This window comes from Physeter macrocephalus, chromosome 8 (genome assembly GCF_002837175.3).
Source record: "Physeter macrocephalus isolate SW-GA chromosome 8, ASM283717v5, whole genome shotgun sequence".
NCBI classification, from domain to species: domain Eukaryota; kingdom Metazoa; phylum Chordata; class Mammalia; order Artiodactyla; family Physeteridae; genus Physeter; species Physeter macrocephalus.
This window is the reverse complement of record NC_041221.1, coordinates 136,435,239-136,455,490: the sequence shown is the minus strand read 5'-3', so window position 1 is coordinate 136,455,490 and position 20,252 is coordinate 136,435,239. Positions and strand designations below refer to the sequence as shown.

Below are 20,252 nucleotides of genomic sequence, written 5' to 3'. Positions count from 1 at the left end.
AAAAAAAAAAAAAAAGTGAGAATATACTGGAGAGTTAATATCCACTTAGTTTGTTGAAATACATTTCTTGACATGTGATTCATAATTAACAGAAAACTCAGTATTATGGGGAAAGGACTTTTTCAAGGGACCTTCCTGGTCAAAATTATTTTCATAATGTTATTTGCCTTTTTCACTTCGTTTGCGGTGAAGGTGCAAAAGCACTGGTGTGTAGAACTGCTGGTGTCTTAGCACAAATTAAGATGTTGGCACCGAGCTGTACTAATAACCATTATGTTCTTTACTTTCGTGAACTCACAGTAAAAAAAAAGATTCAGTTTCACTTAAGAATGTCCTTGATAAAACAGTAAAAACTATTAATTTTATTGACTATCGACCCTTGAGTACACTGTTTTTTAATATTCTGTATGATGAAATAGAAAGCACAGATAAAGCACTTCTGCTGCATTCCAAAGTAGGAAGAATGCTTGTGCCATGTGTGAACTGTAGGCTGAACTAGCTGCTTTTTTCATGGAAAGCCTTTTTTATTTGAAAGATAAACTATTGTGTTAAAGATTTGGATATTTGGCAGACATTTTCACAAAAATGAACAAAGTGAGCCTTGTCACCTCAAGGAAAACATTCAACAGTATTTGTTGCCAGTGATAAAATTCAAGTGTTAAGTCAAAGTTAGAACTTGTATTTTCCACCATGAGCTTGACAGGTTCTCAATACTTGAAGACTTTCCTGATGAGATCTATGGTGACATGAACAAATATGGTTTTTTGATATTGTATAATGAGGCATATCAACATTTGGAAGATCTGTGTAACTGTTATAAAAGAACAAATATTTTCTAAATGACAAATGCATGATGTTATAAAATTGTGCCTGCGTAGAATATCCAAAGTACAAGATAGAGCAACAGATATTTTTTAAATTGTACTAAAATATACATAACATAAAATTTGCCATTTCAGCCATTTTTAGGGGTACAATTCAGTGGCATTAAGTACATTCATATTGCTGTGCAACTATAACCACTATTCATCCCCCAGAACTTTTTCATCATACCAAAATGAAATTCTTTACCCATTAAACAGTAACACCTCATTCTCCCCTCCCTTCAGCCCCTGGTAACCATCGTTCTACTTTCTGTCTCTGTGAATTCTGGGTACCTTATAATGGATTTTAATGTAACAGTGTGAAAAGTTCATTGATGTACTTTCAGATTCCACATTGCAAACCAATCCTTAAGAAGCTCTCCCTCTTTGGATTTTGGTGTAGTTTAAGAAGAATATCTACAATTAACTGAAAAGTTTATTAAAAATATTCCTCCTGGGCTTGGGCTTCCCTGGTGGTGCAATGGTTGAGAGTCCGCCTGCCAATGCAGGGGACACGGGTTCGTGCCCCGGTCCGGGAGGATCCCACATGCCGCGGAGCGGCTGGGCCTGTGAGCCATGGCCACTGAGCCTGTGCGTCCGGGGCCTGTGCTCTGCAACGGGAGAGGCCACACAGAGAGAGGCCCGTGTACCACAAAAAAAAAAAAAAAAAAAAATTCCTCCTGGGCTTCCCTGATGGTGCAGTGATTGAGAGTCCGCCTACCGATGCAGGGGACACGGGTTCGTGCCCCGGTCCGGGAAGATCCCACGTGCCGCGGAGCGGCTGGGCCCGTGAGCCATGGCTGCTGAGCCTGCGCGTCCGGAGCCTGTGCTCCGCAAGGGGGGAGACCACAACAGTGAGAGGCCCGCGTACCAGAAGAAAAAAAAAAAAAATCCTCCTTTTACAATTATACATCTCTGTAAGGCTAGATTTTCTTTATATATTCAACCAGAACAACATATCACAACAGAAGTGAATGCAAAAAGCATATATGAGAATTCAGCTGTCTTCTATTAACCCAGGCATTAAAGATTTGCAAAAATGTAAATCAATGCCACTCTTCTCACCAAATGTTTTTGTTTTGGAAAGTAGTTAACATTTTCCTAAAATGTTATTTATGTTAACATGTAATGGATTTTCTTTTTGTTAAGTGAATTAATATTTTTAAATGTTTGCAGTTTTAATTTATAATACGATAAATATTGATAGGTATAATCCACTTTGGGGTCCTTAGTAAATAGTAAGAGTGTAAAGGGGTCCTGAGACCAAAGAGGTCCTACTTGTGAGTAGCATATAAAAGCCCAAACTAGAAGCTCTGACCTGGAAGAACAGAGTTCTAGTACTGACTGCCAGGAACCAGCTGAATGGCCTTAAGTAATGATTTAACTTCTCAACACGTTCAAATTCATTTACTTAGCCCTTGTCATAGGGCTATCAGAAAAAAATTAAAGAAAAAAATAGTGGAGACTTCCCTGGTGGTGCAGTTGTTAAGAATCCGCCTGCCAAAGCAGGGGACACGGGTTTGAGCCCTGGTCCGGGAAGATCCCACATGCTGCGGAGCAACTAAGCCTGCATGCCACAACTACTGAGCCTGTGCTCTAGAGCCCGCGAGCCACAACTACTGAGCCCGCGTGCTACAACTACTGAAGCCCACGCACCTGAGCCCGTGCTCTACAACAAGAGAAGCCACCACAATGAGAAGCTGGCACACCGCAAAGAAGAGTAGCCCCCGCTCGCCACAACTAGAGAAAGCCCGCGCGCAGCAATGAAGACCCAATGCAGCCAAAAATAATTAAATAAATTTTAAAAAATAAAAGAAAGAAAGAAAAAACAGTATTCATTAGGATTTTTTTTAAGGTATGTTGGGAGAGAATGTTACTTTTAAAATTTGGAATTCGATTCATTAAGCCAGTTTGAGTTGGTTATATGCCTGTCATCAAGTAGATGTTTTCTATTAGGCAGGGGAATGTTCTGTTTCCCAGAAAATGAGTTTAGGAAAATTTCTCAGAGAACAGAGTTCCAAGAATTCTAGAAGATAGAACCAAGCTAAAAAGGGGTTGGAATTTAGAAGGGTGAGAGCAAATGGGTGTGGTAATTAATAGGGATTGTTTGTACTTGTTTTACAACTCAGTGACCTGTAGGAAAACCTAAGTTTGGGGCAGGGTTTTCATTCGCCATCATTGAAGTCATGCTTTTATATTTCTAGACCTTACTGTTCTTTGTTTTTAAACCCCATCCCTGGTTCTCTGGCTGATTTTGACTCCAAGGGCACAAGAGACTACAGTCCCCGGCAGATGGCAGTTCGGGAGAAGGTGTTTGATGTAATCATCAGTTGTTTCAAGCGCCACGGTGCAGAAGTAATTGATACACCCGTGTTTGAACTAAAGGTGAGGGGTGGATGAGGAGAAATTGCCTGGTGAAATAATGGGTATACAAACAACAAAGAGGATGGAAAGAGAGTGAGGCCCAAAGGTCTCTCTCTTGTTGCAGACAAAGATTGGCATTTTCTCCATGAGAAGGGGGACAGGACTGGCATAGACAAAGAGGCCCTGCTTTTTATTTACCTTGGTTGTGGCTGGCAGCAACCAAAAGAGAGCCCTTCTCAGGAATGGAAGTTGTTATGACTCCTGTCTACATTGAATTCCATGGCACCTGTACTTGAGATGTTTCCTAGATGCATGTAAATCGAACATATAAAGGATAAATATGCAACCAGTCTCCTATTGATGGACCCTGAGGTTGTTTCTAGTTCTTTGCTATTAAAAAACAGTTCTTTGCATCCCTCCCTGCTTAAAACCTAGTGACTCCCAATGCATTTATAATAAAATCCAAACTCTTTACTCAGGCTTACAGGGCCCTACATGATGTGGAGACTGCCTGCCTTTCCCACCTCGTCTCATGCGCTTCTTCCCCTTGCCCACGGTGCTACTATGGTCTTTTTCTATTCCTGGAACATACTAAATATGTTTCTATCTTCGAGGCTTTGTTCTTGTTCTTCCCTCTTGCTGAACTTCTTTTTTCTCTAGCTCTCTGCATGACTTCAATTCCAGAGTAAATTAGACATGACAGATTTTAATTTCAGATTCAACTAAAATGCCATTCCTCAAATACTCCTCTCTAACTGCCTTGTCTAAAGTAGCCCTTGTCTATCACATTGACCTATTTTATTTCCGTTAAAGCAGCTATCACTATCAAAAGTAATGTTAATTTGTTTCCCTGCATTAATGTACTGCCTGTCTCTTTCCATTAGTATAGAAGATCCATGGGGGCATGGACTGCCTTTGTTCACTGATGTATACACAGGGCTTAGAACAATGTCTGGTACTAGTGGACATTTATCTGCAGGGTAAATTCACAGAAGTAGAATTTCTGGGTCAAATGGTTGTACTCATTCCTATTTCTACCAACTATATTTGTTTGCTAGTGTTCCCATAACAAAATACCATAGACTGGGTGGCTTAAAGAACAGAAATTTATTTTCTGGAGGCTAGAAGTCCAAGATAAGCTGTCAGCAGGGTTGGTTTCTTCTGAGGGTCATGAGGGAAGGATCTGCTTAAGGCCTCTCTCACTGGCTTTTAGATGGTGTCTTTTCCCTATGTCTTCACATCATCTTCCCTCCCCTGTGTCCAAATTTCCTCTTTTTATAAGGACATGAGTTATATTGGATTAAGACTCATCCTAGTGACCTCATTTTACCTTAATTACTTCTTTAAAGACCCTGTCTCCGAATAGAGTCACAATCTGAGGTTATGGGGGCCGGGTGGGTACAGGGAATAGGGCTTCAATATATGAATTTCGAGGGGACACGATTCAGGCCATAATGCCAACCACTGTATTCTCAGGCCATAACACCAACCATTGTATGAGTGTTTCTATTTTCTACACACTGGGAATTTTCAGGTTTTTTGAACTTTGCCAGTCTGGTAGTGAAATATGTTATCTTGTTGAAGACATCACAGGGCAAGGACTCTCTCAGCTTTGGCTTTTGACAGTGTTCAAATCTCAGGCCATCATAAAAACATTTATCTTTGTTGATCTCATGACCCACTCCTAGGCATTTATACTCAAAAAAAATATTCAAAAGAAAAAACTGTGTACCCAAATATATTTATTGAAATGCTATGGAATTTTTCTTTTCAATTGGAATAACCTAAACATCTATCAGTGTAACACTAGGCAGGAAGGAAATAGCTTCTTCTCACTAGAATATTATGCAGCTTTTTTTTTTTTGGCCATGCCGCACAGCTTATGGGATCATAGTTCCCCAACTGGGGACTGAACCCAGGCCCTCAGCAGTGAGCGCGCAGTCCTAACCACTAGACCGCCAGGGAACTCCCAATGCAGCTTTTAAAAATAATACTTCAGCTCTGTCACAAAATGGAAATGTGATAAGCAGAAAACCAAATTGGTATTTCCTTGATTATAACTACATCAAATAAGGGAACATTTGGAGAGAGAACAGAGAAAATGTAGATAAGTTGAAATCAGTCATAGTTAGAATGGTGGGTTTTTGTTTTTAAAACTTCCTTTCAAGTTGTTATATTTATCATTATGATCACATTTCTTTATGTTTTCTCCAGGAAACACTGACTGGAAAGTATGGGGAAGACTCTAAGCTTATCTATGACCTGAAGGACCAAGGTGGGGAGCTGCTGTCTCTTCGCTATGACCTCACTGTATCTTTTTAAACTTTGGATGTATTGGCCCTTACTGGGCTGGGGCTTTTTCTAGCCTCAGGTTTGGGGGCAGCTAGACATAGGTGGGATCAAATATAATGCATCTTGCAGTCAGGGAAGTTATTTCTCTAAACCAGGAGCTGGGCTTTGGCTAAACAGAGCATAGCTAGCCTTCAAAGGCTTCTGAATCCTGAGTGAGACCTCAGCTTTATGTCAGGGTCCAGTTCTGACTCTGCCAACAATCCCCTGGATTCAGAATACGTCTCCCTTGCCCTGGCTGGTGGACAGAGTTCTCCCTAATTGACCAACAGCATGTTTCCTTTATCTCCAAGCTATGTCAGAGAATCATCTGCTTAGAGATCCCTACTTGGGGACCTTTTTCTGCTTCTTGGCCAATCTGCCCACCCCCCTGCTGTGCTCAGCATAGCCCAAAAAGAAAAGAGCCTTAATATTTTATGAGACTTCAGCTGCCCTGTATGGTAACAAAGTTGATTCTTTCTGATGTTCAGAAATGCTGTTAATCTTACAGATGGTGGTTTTACCCACACAGGGTGCGGTTAGACCCCAGCTTCTGTTGGTGATGATAATCAACTTCCAGACTGTGAAAGGTGGGGCTTCCCCCTTAACTCTTTGTCATCAGGTTCCTTTTGCTCGCTATTTGGCAATGAATAAACTGACCAACATTAAACGCTACCACATAGCAAAAGTATATCGGCGGGATAACCCAGCCATGACCCGAGGCCGATATCGGGAATTCTACCAGTGTGTGAGTATGGGAGCAGGATGGGTAACGAGGCCCTCCCTTGAGCCAGTAGAATCTATTGAGTACTTATGGTGTCCTGAAAAATCTAGATGCCCCAGATAATGCTAACCCTAAGATTTCTTTAGTATTTTCATATACAGGACAGGGATTATTCCCCTCATTTTATCTGAGGAAACTTGAGGCTCAGCAAGATGAAGAGATCATAGGGATAAGAAAGGCAAAGTTAGGACTAGAACTCTTGGTCCAGTGCTTTTTATATTAAACCACAGTGATAGGATCACAGCAAAGGATGAGGAAACTGGATTTGAGGTACTGTCGCCCAGACTGGTGGCACAGCTTCTGAATGAATAAAGGACTAAGGCCGTAGTCCTTTATCCACTGTGCTTAGTGCTCCCACAACAGTGGAAGGAAATAAGGAAAAATAGATGAGTGAGATAATGAAGGAATAGCCCTGTGGATGGAAAGAAAACCAGCACTGGTAAAAGACCCAGGAATACTGGGGTTTTGCTCTGGGCTGACAGACGGAGAATGAAGAATGTGGTCTGCGCATGAGTGCAAACAGGCCTCCTTCATAGAGAGCAGAGCTCCCAGGAGTCCTCCCTCAAGGTTAAACCCCTGAGGACCTCTAGCTAACCCTCTCACTACAGGATTTTGACATTGCTGGGCAATTTGACCCCATGATTCCTGATGCAGAGTGCCTGAAGATAATGTGTGAGATCCTGAGTTCACTCCAGATAGGCGACTTCCTGGTCAAGGTCAGAGCTGAATGGTGCTGGGAGGGCAAAGCTGGGCCTGGCCTCTCACAGGAGAAGGTCCTGGTGCAGAGGAACCAGTAGCCTAAGTGTCCAAGGCTATCGAGGGTCATGTAAGGAGATTCTCTTCTCACTATGCCTTGGGTCGCTGCAGGTGAATGATCGGCGCATCCTAGATGGGACGTTTGCCGTCTGTGGTGTTCCTGACAGCAAGTTCCGCACCATCTGCTCCTCAGTGGACAAGCTGGACAAGGTAACGACCCAAACACCTGACTCTTCTTTTCCCAGATCCCACCCTGCCCTGAGAAATGGAAAAGATTAGGAGAGAGAGGGCCCTGCCTCTATGCCCACAGAGGAAGATTAGCCCCAGGATATAGGTTGACGGGCAGCTTCTGCTCAAGACCACCCCCTGAGAAGGGCTCACACTTGCTCTGCACTGGGGAAGCTGCCCAGGGTTCCCTGACTGGTATTTGTCTGCTCAGGTGTCCTGGGAGGAAGTAAAGAGTGAGATGGTGGGAGAGAAGGGCCTGGCACCTGAGGTGGCTGACCGCATTGGGGACTACGTCCAGCAGCATGGTGAGAAACAAACCCTGCCTCCGCAGCAGCCATCCCCCTGCCCTCAAGCGAAAGCCAAACTCCTCCGTGTGTGTGTGTGTGTGTGTGTGTGTGTGTGTGTGTGTGTGTGTGTGTGTGTGTGTGTGTGTGTGTGTGTGTGTGTGTGCGCGCGCGCGCGCGGAGAGAGAGGAAAAGGGAATGCATGTGTGTGTGTGCACACATGCATACATGTGTAATCCAGAGGAAAAGGTAAAGCCCTTATCTTTTTCTTCTTGTCAGTCTGGCTCACAAATCTGTCTCCCTAGGTGGGGTATCCCTGGTGGAACAGCTGCTCCAGGATCCTAAATTGTCCCAAAACAAGCAGGCCTTGGAGGGCCTGGGAGACCTGAAGCTGCTATTTGAGTATCTGACCTTGTTTGGCATTGCTGACAAGGTGAGTCAGGTTGGGATGGGAGCCTTAGCTGAGCTCCGGGGCTGGAGGCCTTTGATCCTCATCTGCTGCTGACCATGTTCTTATCCCTCCAGATCTCCTTCGACCTGAGCCTGGCTCGAGGGCTGGACTACTATACTGGGGTGATCTATGAGGCGGTGCTGCTACAGCCCCCAGCCCAGGCAGGGGAAGAGCCCCTGGGTGTGGGCAGTGTGGCGGCTGGAGGGCGCTATGATGGGCTGGTGGGCATGTTTGATCCCAAAGGGCGCAAGGTGCCGTGTGTGGGGCTCAGCATTGGGGTAGAGCGGATCTTCTCCATTGTGGAGCAGAGGATGGAGGTAGGTCTTGGGGCTGGGTGGAAGACATTCTGGGCAGATGGTGGCACCTGAGCTATCTTCTTTGATCTCTAAGGGGGCAAGTAGTACTGCATTGGGCAAGTTGCATCTTTACAAAGAAATGGAGACAAGACTGTTGCTGTCCTTCAGACTCCCACCCCATTATAGGCCAGCTTGATGTATCTTTGATCATTCTTTCTTCACAAAATCCTTTGCTCCCTACTTCCTTCAGAGCTGTCAGGAATCTAGGCCAGTATATCCAAAGACCTGGATCTTCCTCATAATACAGAACACTTAATACTTTACTACTCTGTGCTAGGCACTGTGCTTAGTGTTTTTCACGCATTGTCTAATAAAACTCTTAAACAGCCCTCTGAGGGTAGCTACTTTTATTATTTACATTTCTTAGGCAAGGAAACTGAAGATTATAGATCAAATAATTTGCCCAAGGTTTAAGTGGCAGAGTCAGAATTTGGATGCAGGCAGTCCAACTCCAAAGTCTTGCTCCCAACCACTCTGCAATATTGTCTCTAAGTGGGAAGCGTGTATCTGAGGCTGTGAGATCCCTCAGATGGCTATCCTGACTCTCTAGCACCTAGAGTAACATGAAGAAAGCCCTTCTTGGCCTCAAGCCCACCTTTGTTGCTACTGCTTTTAAGTGGCTGGTTGCCTTTCATCCCTCGGGTAATGCTCTGGCAGTAACCTTCCCCCTGCCCCCACCCTTTTCTCTAAAGTGGAACACATTGGTGTTTTCCAATGGAGGTCACTGTTCCAGTAGGCATCTTATGTTGTAAGAACAATGGGAATAGTTTTCCAGAAAAAGAGACAGCAGCAGCATTCTTTCTCCCCTCCATCCACACACCCCCCAAGTTGTGCCCTATGGCTGACGTATAAGAGACAGTCTCCTGGCTGTGGGAACTGGGACTGCCAGGGGTGATTGGATTGCCTGGGTGAGCTCAGAATATCACCTATGATGCATAAGGTTCTAGATGGAGATAAGCTTGAAGTTACTGTACATAAGCTACCTTTGCCCTCCATTATTAATTCTGGCAAGTCATATGTACAAGCCAGTCAGTTCATTTCTTATTCTTCTGAGAGCTACTTTTTGCCCAATTGCTAGATGAGAAGACTAGCCTGCCCTGGTGGAGTTGGGCCTGGTCTCAGAATCCTGACAAGAGCCTGCTCTGCTTGCTCTTTTAAGGTGCTGTAAAGGGTAGCCCAGTTCTTTCTTAACTGCTTCTTCCCTAGGCCTTGAAGGAGAAGGTACGGACCACAGAAACACAGGTGCTTGTGGCATCTGCACAGAAGAAGCTGCTGGAGGAGAGACTGAAGCTCATCTCAGAGTTATGGGATGCTGGGATCAAGGTAGAGGAGGCAAGCCCCAGGGTGGCAGCAAATTTGGGAGTGCTGGACACAAATGAAATAAAAGCTTATCCATAGTGGCCCTGTCATTACTGTGACTTCTTGGGGTGAAGGTCAGAGCAGGGTGCCAACTTGGGCCCCAAGGAGATTGTCCCGGAGGACTGCAAAAGACAGCGTTCATCTCCTTCCCTGGTCCCCTGCAGGCAGAGCTGCTCTACAAGAAGAACCCCAAGTTACTGAACCAGCTGCAATACTGTGAGGAGGCAGGCATCCCACTGGTGGCCATCATTGGCGAGCAAGAGCTCAAGGACGGGGTCATCAAGCTCCGCTCGGTGGCCAGCAGGGAAGAGGTAAGTAGGTGGACAGGAAGGCTGAGGGATGGGGAATGTATGCCATTTCGGCAGGCCAAGGCCCATTCAAGACCTAAGCAAAAGCCTGGCATTCATATTAACGCCCAGTCCTAAAGGACTTAAGGGGGTAATATGTTAACTATGGTCATGGTAGGGTAAAATCTCCATCCCCACACATACCCTGTGTCTCTCCACCTCCCCCAAGAAGCGCTGTCTCCCCTGAGGTGTTTGTTTGATTGGGTTCCTGTGCCCAGCTGAGCCAGGCCTGATGACTAGAGGAAGGCATGGGTGCTCAGAGAGCAGTGGAACACAAGATGCTCATACCACCTTGTTCCTCCATCCTGGCCAGGTGGACGTCCGAAGAGAAGACCTTGTGGAGGAAATCAAAAGGAGAACAAGCCAGCCCCTTTGCATCTGCTGAGTTGAACTATCAGAGGAAAGTGGGACTGGCACTATTTAAGGCTAAGACAAAACTCTGCATACGTACTTCAACAGCTTTGCACGTTTCCTTCCCAACAGGAAGGCCTGAAGAGTTGGTCAAACAGAGACTTTTATTTTTATTATGATTATTTTATTGGTAATCACAGGCAAAAATGGCCACCCAAAAATGGGTGGACCACGGGGAACTGGCCCAAGATGGTCTCCTTGGCAGGGCCCTACAACCAGGTAGAGGGAACGCTTCCCACAACCAGCCGCCGCGGAAGGTCCAATAAAATGCCTCAACCACTGGAGCCTGCCTGTGTCACTACTGCCTATCCCTGCCTTCCCTGTCAGAGCCTGGGCCTCCCACTGCGACCACTTCAGCGGTGGAAAATGGGGAGAGACACTTACAGTAGCTCCCACGGGCTATTCCGCAGGGGAAGGACGCCCCTGACGTTCTCGCCTCCAGCCTCCATCCTGCCGGTTTGCGAGCCGTTTTTTAGGAGGTGGGGCTGCCCGCAGACCCACCCACTAGGGTCTCTAGCTTTCACCTGAGGGTCTGAGGTTCCCGCGGCGCACGTGCGGCGGATACCCCCACCCCTTGGTGGGCGGGGTCGTGCTCAGAGCCAATGAGAGCTTGGGGGGTGGAGGAGTAGGGAAGCTTCCAGAGGGGCAGATAGGGAGGAGGTTATAAAGGGGGTACGAGGGAGCCAGCGGGAGAGCAATGCAGTCCAAGCGGGAGTGTGAGGTAAGTGTTTGCCTACCAAGGGGGTCGGTGAGCCCTGGACATAACAGGCGAGGTGGGGGTGGACGCGGCGATACGGCATTCCAACCTGCCCTTTTCCCCTCAGCTGTGGTGTGAGAGGGTGAATCCAGAGAACAAGGCGGCGCTGGAGGCGTGGGTCAGGGAGACTGGCATCCGCCTGGTGCAGGTGAACGGGCAGAGGAAGTATGGCGGGCCACCCCCAGGTACGGTAGTCCCAGTCCTACGCCTACGAGAGGGCTAAGGCAGCCTCGACGGCCACGAGCCGCCGCGTTCGGGGGAGGGAGGGGCCTACGCCGAGGCTCCACAGTCAGAAACTTCTAACTACCCCGTTACCCGCCCCCCCAGCTGATGAAACTCATTGTCTGTGGCTTCCTACCCACCCCGCCCCCTCGAGGAAGGGAGCCAGTCTTAAGGTGCCAGCCCCGTTGGTAGCTCAGTCACCCAGTTATGCCAACGACCCGGGGCGTACGGGTGTTGTAACCATTTCACAGACGTTTGCACACATACTCCTTCCTGCGCTCGGTCCCTGGACCTCGACCCCGGAACCATCCGGGTGGATGACGGTGCCCCTCCCCACCCCCTTCCCCCAGGATGGGTGGGCAGCCCGCCGCCGGCCGGGTCAGAAGTATTTATCGGGCGGCTGCCCCAGGACGTGTACGAGCACCAGCTGATCCCACTGTTCCAGCGCGTGGGCCGCCTCTACGAGTTCCGCCTGATGATGACCTTCAGCGGCCTGAACCGCGGCTTCGCTTACGCCCGCTACAGCTCGCGACGCGGCGCCCAGGCCGCCATCTCCACGCTGCACAACCACCCGCTGCGGCCGTCCTGCCCGCTGCTCGTGTGCCGCAGCACGGAGAAGTGCGAGCTGAGTGTGGACGGGTTGCCGCCGGGCCTGAGCCGCCGCGCGCTGCTGCTCGCGCTGCAGCCGCTGGGACCCGGCCTGCAGGAGGCGCTGCTGCTGCCCAGCCCCGGGCCGGCGACCGCGCAGATGGCACTGCTCAAGTTCAGCTCTCACCGCGCCGCAGCCATGGCCAAAAAGGCCCTGGTGGAAGGTAGGGGTGGAGACGGCGGGAGGCCGCTGGGTGGGGCTAAACGCGTTCTACCCGGCACTCTACCTCAACACGTCAGCGTAGATCAGCGTAGCGAGTTAAAGTCGCGAGACCTTAGGGTCAAACACACTTGAGTTTGAGACAAACTGTCTGACCTCACGTTTTTAAATTTCCACCGGTGCTACCAGCTACCACTCACCTAAACTTCACATGCACTATCTCCTGACTTAACCCTCCGCATTGCAGAGAAACATAGAACGTTGTCCCTCTTTAGATAGGAGACTGTTTTAAGAAAAATTGACTTGCCCAAGGCAATCCAACTGAGCCTACCTTTTACCCACTGTAGAACCTGCTTCCTGAAACTGAGAATTAAGCAGCATTTAGCACATTCTGTAGTTCTTGGCAAGTATTCATGGTAAAGGTTAGCTATTCTGATGGTTATGAGGTAGACAAAGCCTGCAATCAACCAGTACTCCAAGGAAACTTAGAAGGTAGCAGTTATTGCACTCCCTTTGTAAGTAAACACAAAGAAGCCTAGAGAAGTTATTTTAACTTGCCTGGTGTCACACCAGGAAATGGGGAGGCTACAAATTAAACAGGCTTGTGTGACTCCAGAGGACTCAGGTCTGGGCGCTTGGGCCCAGGGCTTAGACCCTGCCCTGTCTCTGCCTTTTTCCTGCAGGGCAGTCACGCCTCTGTGGAGAACAGGTGGCCGTGGAGTGGCTTAAGCCAGACCTGAAGCAGCGACTCCGCCAGCAGCTCATGGGTCCCTCTCTACAGTGCCTACAGCCAGAGGGCAGCCAAGTAGCCCTGGCCAGGGACAAGGGGCTGGAGTCCCAAGGGGCTCGGGCTGCCCTGCAGCTGCTGTGCCAACGGATGAAGTTGGGCAGCCCACTGTTCCTCACCAAGTGTTTGGGCACAGGCTCTGCTGGCTGGCACCGATTCTGGTACCAGGTGGTGATCCCTGGGCATCCAGTGCCCTTCAGTGGCCTCATCTGGGTTGTGCTGGCCCCCAGTGGGCAGGATGGGCATGAGGTGGCCAAGGATGCTGTGTCTGCACGGCTGCTGGAAGCACTGAGTCTGGGGCCAGCCTCCTGCGGTCTGCTGGGGCTGAGGCAGGAGGTACCACGGTTCAGCAGTGACCTAATCCTCTCCCCAGGCAGCCTGGATGAGTAGGCAGAGCCTGGGTCAGTCCCTGGCCCAGCAGGCCTGGGCAGCTGCTATCTGATCCCAAGAAGGGGAGGAGCATGGGCCCTGCCCTAGGCCTGACACAGCCTCCCAGCTGAGGCAGGGCCCACAGCACCTCCGGGCAGCTCAAGTTTGGCTAAGTTGTGGTGAGGGAGCTTCCCTTCCCTCTCCCAGCCTGGGGTTTAACCTGACCCCAGGGTTGTTCTCTGGCATACTCGCACACACACCCCTCTCTCCTCCCACAGCTTAGCATGAATCTTTGCTTCTTATTTTCTTGATTTGTCTTTGTTGATGTTTTTATTTGGGGGCTGGCTGAGCCAAAGGGTCAGAAATCTGCCTTTGCCCCTACCATTTGGCATTCTGGTTTTGGTGTATGCGTAGTTTTGAGTTTTTCTATGCTGGTTGTATTTATATTAAACCCCTGGTTGGTTTACACCTGTTTCCGTGCTGTCTTGCGCCAGCTGTGGGCTTGTCTTACACTGGTGGAGTGAGCAGCTGCTACAGGGCAAGTACTTCCCCACATCAGTGTGCAGATCCTGAGCATCTTCTTGTACACAATAGGATATTTTAAATTCCCAGCCTCTCTAGGGATCCAGCCCAGAAAGCAAGACTCCTGTCTACTGAGAACCCATCCTGAGATTCAGCTCATTCCCTCAGTCACTGTCATCCTCACTCTCCTCCTCTTCCTCCTGAGCTGTGGCGTCCTCTCCCTCCTCCCTCAGTCCTGCAAAGAAGTCATCAGTGCTCCAGGCCTTGCTGCTCAGCGCCCGTAGTGGCCCACCCTTTTTCTTGCGCCGGCGGTAGTCATCCACCACCAAAGCCCGCAGCTGAGCCATGTCCCAAAACTTGAGGCGCTGGTCATGGCCACTGCTGGCCAGGAAGCGGCCGCAGTGGGAGAGGGCTAGCTTCTCCACAGGTTCCCCGGCATGCTGGCCCACACTGCCCACCACTCGGTTTGGCAGGATGTTGACAGCCCTAGACAGAAAGAAAAGTGTTCTGTATGGGCCGGTTAGGTCTGCCCTTCCTGTGACTGGACGGCCATCCGGCTTCTCTCACCTGATGACTCCATCAGTGGAGCCGGTACACAGCAGACTCTCCGTGACTGGAACCATGCAGTCAATGGACTCAGCTCTCAGGGCAAAGCGGTCACTTGTGGCCCCAAAGCCATCCCAGTTGAAGAGGTAGATGGTACCTTCACTGGAGCCACAGGCCACCTTCTTCGCACACTGCAGGGAAACAGGGCAAACCATGTTTGTGGAGCCACATCAAACCAAGTCCCTATCGCACACCCCCATCCCGCCCCACCCAGCTGTACTTTCATGAGTGTGACAGAGGTCAGGTCTCCAGACTGAGGCTCAGAGAGCAACTCGAACCGGCGTCGTCTGATGTTGAAGACACCAAGGCAGCCATCTCCGCTGTAGAGAGAGCAAAGCAGCAGGCTTGGCTGGAGGTACCACCAAGGGAAACATTTAACACAGGGAAGGGAGGGGATGCAGCTTTGAGGCTGTACCTGGCTGTCAGCAGCAGCTTCTTGGCTGGGTCCAGAGCTATGTCAGCAATGTACTCCTCATGCTGCCGCATATCCATTAAGGGGCCCTCCTTCCGCTGGTCCCAGAGGCGGATGCCACCTGTGTCATCCCCAGTGGCCAGAACATTCTCATCCACCAGCAGCAGGCTGTTGATGGGGGCACTAGAGACACAGATACAGAACTTTTTCGAGCACCTTTGTCCCAGTAAGGATGTACCAATCAATCCTTACCCTTTATCTCAACACACAGTTGGCTTCCCCTTACCTGTGAGCCTTGGAAATGCGTCTTTGTAGTCGTCCCAGCTCCACATCTAGAAAATGGATGGCTTTGTCCTTGGAGACAGTAACAAGTTCTGTGGGGAGGGAGGGGGAAATGCCCAGGTCATGGTGCTGTTCACTGCTCCCTTCCCACCACCACACTGCTGGCTGCCTTTCCTAATACTCACTCTGCCCATCTTCAGAGAAGACAACGGCTCGGCAGGACTTGAGGTGGTGACCTGAGGACCACTGCTCCTTGGTTTCTCCCTCTTGGCAGGAGTAGGAAAAGCTAGGCAGAATGGAAGAAGAGTGAATCAGACCTCACCTGGGAGTATAGAGACCAACTAGCCAAACTTCCACCTACCTAGGAGTTCCTGCTTGCACATCTCCAAGCCCAAAGAGCTTACCATCCCATTTTCTTTTTTTTTTTATTTTTATTTTTTTTGCGGTACGTGGGCCTCTCACTGTTGTGGCCTCTCCCGTTGCGGAGCACAGGCTCCGGAAGCGCAGGCTCAGTGGCCATGGCTCACGGGCCTAGCCGCTCCGCGGCACGTGGGATCTTCCCGGACCGGGGCACGAACCCGTGTCCCCTGCATCGGCAGGCAGACTCTCAACCACTGCGCCACCAGGGAAGCCCGCTTATTTTTTAAATTAATAGGTGTTTATATTATTATTTTCTTTAATATTTATTTATTTTGGCTGTGCCGGGTCTTAGTTGCAGCACGCAGGATCTTCGTTGCGGCATGCGGAATCTAGTTCCCCGACTAGGGATTGAACCTGGGCCCCCTGCATTGGGAGCGTGGAGTCTTAACCACTGGACCACGAGGGAAGTCCCCCATTTTCCCATCTTCAGTGAGCTTCAAATGTGAGGTCTTTTTTTCATTCAATGTACATTTTTGTGACCTCACCCCACCCCTCTTCATCATCTCTGAAAGCCCTAACCTGGGGAAAGATTAGGTCTGAATCACTCTGGAGGTCCAAAAATAGTTAATGACAGAACAGCCCTGTAGCTGGAAATGTAAAGATTAGTAAGACAGGGATATTACACTCCAGGTCTACAGACGCTAAAGAAAGCCACAATTAATTACGGCATATTGGGCTTCCCTGGTGGCACAGTGGTTAAGAATCCGCCTGCCAATGTAGGAGACACGGGTTCGAGCCCTGGTCTGGGAAGATCCCACGTGCTGTGGAACAACTAAGCCCATGCACCACAGCTACTGAGCCTGCGCTCTTGAGCCTGCGAGCCACAACTACTGAGCCGGCATGCCACAACTACTGAAACCCACGCGCCTAGAGCCCATGCTCCCAACAAGAAAAGCCACCACAATGAGAAGCCTGCGCACCACAACAAAAAGTAGCCCCCGCTCGCCGCAACCAGAGAAAAGCCCGCATGCAGCAACAAAGACCCAACGCAGCCAAAAAGAAAAAATTACAGCACATAGTGAACACGTGTGGTGGAAGGATGAAAAGGGAGGTAGAGCAGAGAGGCACCAGCCTGTAAGCTCAGCTTTGAGGCAAGTACCTGTCAGAGATTATCCCTAGTGCCTGCCTCAGCAGATCTTCAAAAAGGGTTGAATGAATAAGTCCTTGCTTGCTAGTGAGTTCCAGGCAGGCAGAACTGGGTCTACTTATTGTTTATTCTGTCCCAGTGCCTAGCATAAAAAAGCTGCTTAATAAACACGTCCGGAGCCTGTGCTCCGCAACGGGAGAGGCCACAACAGTGAGAGGCCTGCGTACCGCAAAAAAAATAAAATAAAATAAACACAGATTGAATGAATACTTTGGAAGGGAAGAGAGCCCTGGAAAGCTGACTAAGGTGATGACATGTGAGTTGGATCATGAAGAATAAGTAGTTCACCTGGCAGATAACAAAGGGTAGATACTGGAGGCAGATGCTGATGTCTCTCCCAGGGCAGACACGAGGAATGAGGAGAGTTCAAGTGGGAAGAGAGAGGTATAGCTGAATCTGGAAAGATGGGCTAGACTACGCTTGAGACAACCATGTAGGCCAAGCAGAAGTCTGAATTGAATCCTTTGGGAAAAAGGAACCTCTCTGGAATGGTCATGGGAGAAGTTTGAGGCCTCCAGAAGGCAGTGGCTGAGGGTAGAGAAGAGGAGACAAACAGAAGCCAGAGGGGTGTGTGAAGAAAAGTCCAGGGTGACTCCCAAGTATCTGGCACTGTAAACATGGATAAAAGTAGTAAACCTCTTTGCAAGGTATGTATTATTGTTCCCATTTTCTTTCATCCTTCCTTCCTGCCTTGCCTTCCCTGCCTGCCTGCCTTACTCTCTCTCTCTCCCTCCCTCCCTCCCTCTCTCTTTTTTTTAATATAAATTTATTTACTTTATTTATCTTTGGCCGAGTTGGGTCTTTGTTGCTGTGCGCGGCATTATCTAGCTGCGGCAAGCGGGCCATTCTTCGGTGCGGTGCGCGGGCTTCTCATTGCGGTGGCTTCTATTGTTGGGGAGCACGGGCTCTAGGCACGTGGGCTTCAGTAGTTGTGGCACACGGGCTCAGTAGTTGTGGCTCGCGGGCTCTAGAACGCAGGCTCAGTAGTTGTGGCGCATGGGCTTACTTGCTTCGGCTCTAGAGTGCAGGCTCAGTAGTTGTGGCGCATGGGCTTAGTTGCTCCGGCTCTAGAGCGCAGGCTCAGTAGTTGTGGCACATGGGCTTAGTTGCTCCGTGGCATGTGGGATCTTCCTGGGCCAGAGCTCGAACCCGTGTCCCCTGCATTGGTAGGCAGATTCTTAACCACTGTGCCACCAGGGAAGCCCCCTCTCCCTCTCTTTCTCTTTTTCTCTCTCTCTCCCTTTCTCCCTCCCTCCCTTCCTTCTTTCCTCCCTCCTTCTTTCCCTCCATCCCTCCCTCCTTCCTCGGAGCCACAGGGCTTGCGGGATCTTAGTTCCCGGGGGCCCTGGCAGTGAAAGCGCAGAGTCCTAACCATGGGACCGCCAGAGAATTCTCTACTGTTCCTATTTTCAAAGATGAAAATCAGAAATTAACTTGCCCAAGGCCATTACAGCTGATGAGGGGTTTGGGGTTTAAATTCATTAAGTAAGTCTGATAGCACAACTCTCCTGGTTAAGGCCTTCAATGGCTTTTCACTGCTTCTAGCCTACATCTTTTATTCAAAATCAAACGTGTATCGAGCACTAACCTTGGGCTAGAAGCAGGAGATAAAATGGAGAACTAAACAGACTACAGATTACACTCCAGAACGTTGTTTTTTCAAACTCTAGTCATGACCCATTACTGAGCTGCAATCAGCATTTTCTGTGTGTGCCCGCAATAACGACAGAATAAAATAAATCAGAAAATATTAGAGTGCATCACACATAATGTAAAAGCTATTTTTACTGTGGGGCGAGGTCAAAAAAGTTTAAAAAACATTTTTTTAGTGGAGGAGACAGTGTTCAAATAATTATGCAAACGGATGTATGATTACACGCCACTATGTAGTTTATGAGGAAAAGGTATCTGGTGCCAAGGCAGCATCTAACAGGTAATCTAATTTAGGCTGAGGCATGTTTGAAGAGTGAAGAGATGCTGGGGACTCTGGGACAATAGGTGCAAGTGAGTGAAATTCCAGGAAGAAGGAATAACATGTGCAAAGGAGCTGAGGCTTCAAGGTACATTAAAAAGGTAACGATGAATAAGCACAGAAAACAGAAAATAAAGTGAGCAAGGGCCAGATGGTCAAGGCCCTGAAAGCCGGATTAAGGAATCTCAATTATAAAAGCAAAGGTAAACTACTGAAGGGTTTTAATCAAGGAAGTGAGGTGGTTGGATTTGTGTTTTTGAAGATCAATTAAAGTGGGCAAGAAGCGAAAGCAGGGGGCCCCGTTGGTCCTGTTTCAGGATCAATACAATATTTCGGTGGGAAATAACTGTGTCCTGAACGCCTGCCTGTCTGGGCTCCGTCACGACTTTCCAGCCACTTTGTCTCTCAGTTCTTTCAATAGATTTGTGTGGTAACTTGCTTAAAGGCGAATGTTATTAAACGAACTGAACAAGACTGAGTCTTGTAAACTTAGTCTCCCTGTAACTTTCTCTCCTCATCCCAGCTCCATCGCTGCGGAGCTTCCAGACCGAGCAGCCCTACACCCACCACGCTCACCACGCCCCCATCTCTGCCCCGCACTTACACGAACACGTCCCCGTCCACGTCCCCAGCCGCCAGGAGATCACGGGCCGGATGGAACGCCAGTCCACTGGCTGGAGCCTCCAGCACGATATCTTCCGGAGTGTCCCGGATCCGGGCTGGGGCTTCCGTGGAGTCGGGGTCCTCCTCGTCTCTCCCATCCTCCGCGGGCCTCTCCTCACACGTGCGGTCCATGAACCAGAGGATCCGTGCCGCGCAGCAATTGGTAGGTGAACCCAAGAACCAGTCACTCGGCGGGAGGAGTGGCCCAGGGCACCGCTTCCGGGGTAGGGGGCCAGGCGGGAAGTGGCGTCAAGGCGTTCTCCGTAACCCGGAAAAGGCGGGGCCTGACCTAGCTGGTGGGAGGGACCGACCCGAGGAGCCGGGCAGCCTAATCCCGCTACTGCCCAGTGTTGCATCGGAGGAGGTTCCTGTGTCAGATAGACGGCGCAACCGTCAGTCCCCTCCTTGGTCACTTCACGTAAAGTCGGGAACTGCGTTTAAGTTGTTTCCCCTTTTCCTGAGTGGTGCTGACAGTTTGGTAGTGTCTCCCGCAATCAGTAAAGGATGACTGCCTGCCTTCGGGAGAGAAGAGCGGGACGCCAGTCGTTCATGGTTTGGTGACAGACCAAGACAAGCGACAGCCAGTTTGGTCAGTAAGCGACAAAAGCCCACGCCGCGAGAATTTGACCTGCGGGGGTCGTAGACAGCAGGCAGTCCGCGCACACACTTAAGCTGCAGCCTTCCATGCTGAACATCTTCGTGGCCAAAGCAACACCGCCCCGCCCGTTCGTACCATTTGGCTGTAGACCCTCAG

The 20,252-nt window shown here is 49.3% G+C and overlaps 3 protein-coding genes across 6 annotated transcripts in view; 2 read left to right on the top strand and 1 right to left on the bottom strand.

Annotated features, from left to right (window-relative positions):
- HARS1 (histidyl-tRNA synthetase 1) overlaps positions 1-10,831 on the top strand; it is a 13,524-nt gene extending 2,693 nt beyond the window's left edge. Inside the window, exons 3-13 of one of the 4 annotated variants that reach the window (XM_055086800.1) lie at positions 3,129-3,248; positions 5,442-5,537; positions 6,178-6,303; positions 6,948-7,055; positions 7,207-7,305; positions 7,535-7,628; positions 7,913-8,040; positions 8,133-8,180; positions 9,621-9,737; positions 9,938-10,084; positions 10,434-10,831. In XM_055086800.1, the coding sequence (XP_054942775.1) occupies positions 3,129-3,248; positions 5,442-5,537; positions 6,178-6,303; positions 6,948-7,055; positions 7,207-7,305; positions 7,535-7,628; positions 7,913-8,040; positions 8,133-8,180; positions 9,621-9,737; positions 9,938-10,084; positions 10,434-10,505 (1,155 nt within the window). In that variant the 3' untranslated portion in view covers positions 10,506-10,831. Of the gene's footprint in view, positions 1-3,128; positions 3,249-5,441; positions 5,538-6,177; positions 6,304-6,947; positions 7,056-7,206; positions 7,306-7,534; positions 7,629-7,912; positions 8,041-8,132; positions 8,376-9,620; positions 9,738-9,937; positions 10,085-10,433 lie in introns of all 4 variants that reach the window. The other 3 variants (XM_028493311.2, XM_007107947.4, XM_028493310.2) reach the window with 3 other exon arrangements.
- DND1 (DND microRNA-mediated repression inhibitor 1) lies at positions 10,721-13,670 on the top strand. The gene is given in 5 exon segments (XM_028493316.2): positions 10,721-10,987; positions 11,356-11,473; positions 11,861-12,322; positions 13,002-13,391; positions 13,394-13,670. Coding segments are annotated over 5 exon segments (1,305 nt in total). The 3' UTR covers positions 13,462-13,670.
- A 115-nt stretch (positions 13,671-13,785) lies between these two features.
- Positions 13,786-19,725, bottom strand: WDR55 (WD repeat domain 55). The gene is made up of 7 exons (XM_007107942.2): positions 19,440-19,725; positions 15,482-15,582; positions 15,301-15,388; positions 15,018-15,197; positions 14,823-14,922; positions 14,564-14,733; positions 13,786-14,482 (listed from the first exon to the last, which is right to left on the bottom strand). The coding sequence occupies exons 1-7, from the start codon at positions 19,628-19,630 to the stop codon at positions 14,161-14,163; spliced, it is 1,152 nt and encodes a 383-aa protein (XP_007108004.1). The 5' UTR covers positions 19,631-19,725; the 3' UTR covers positions 13,786-14,160.
- Positions 19,726-20,252: the final 527 nt, after the last annotated feature.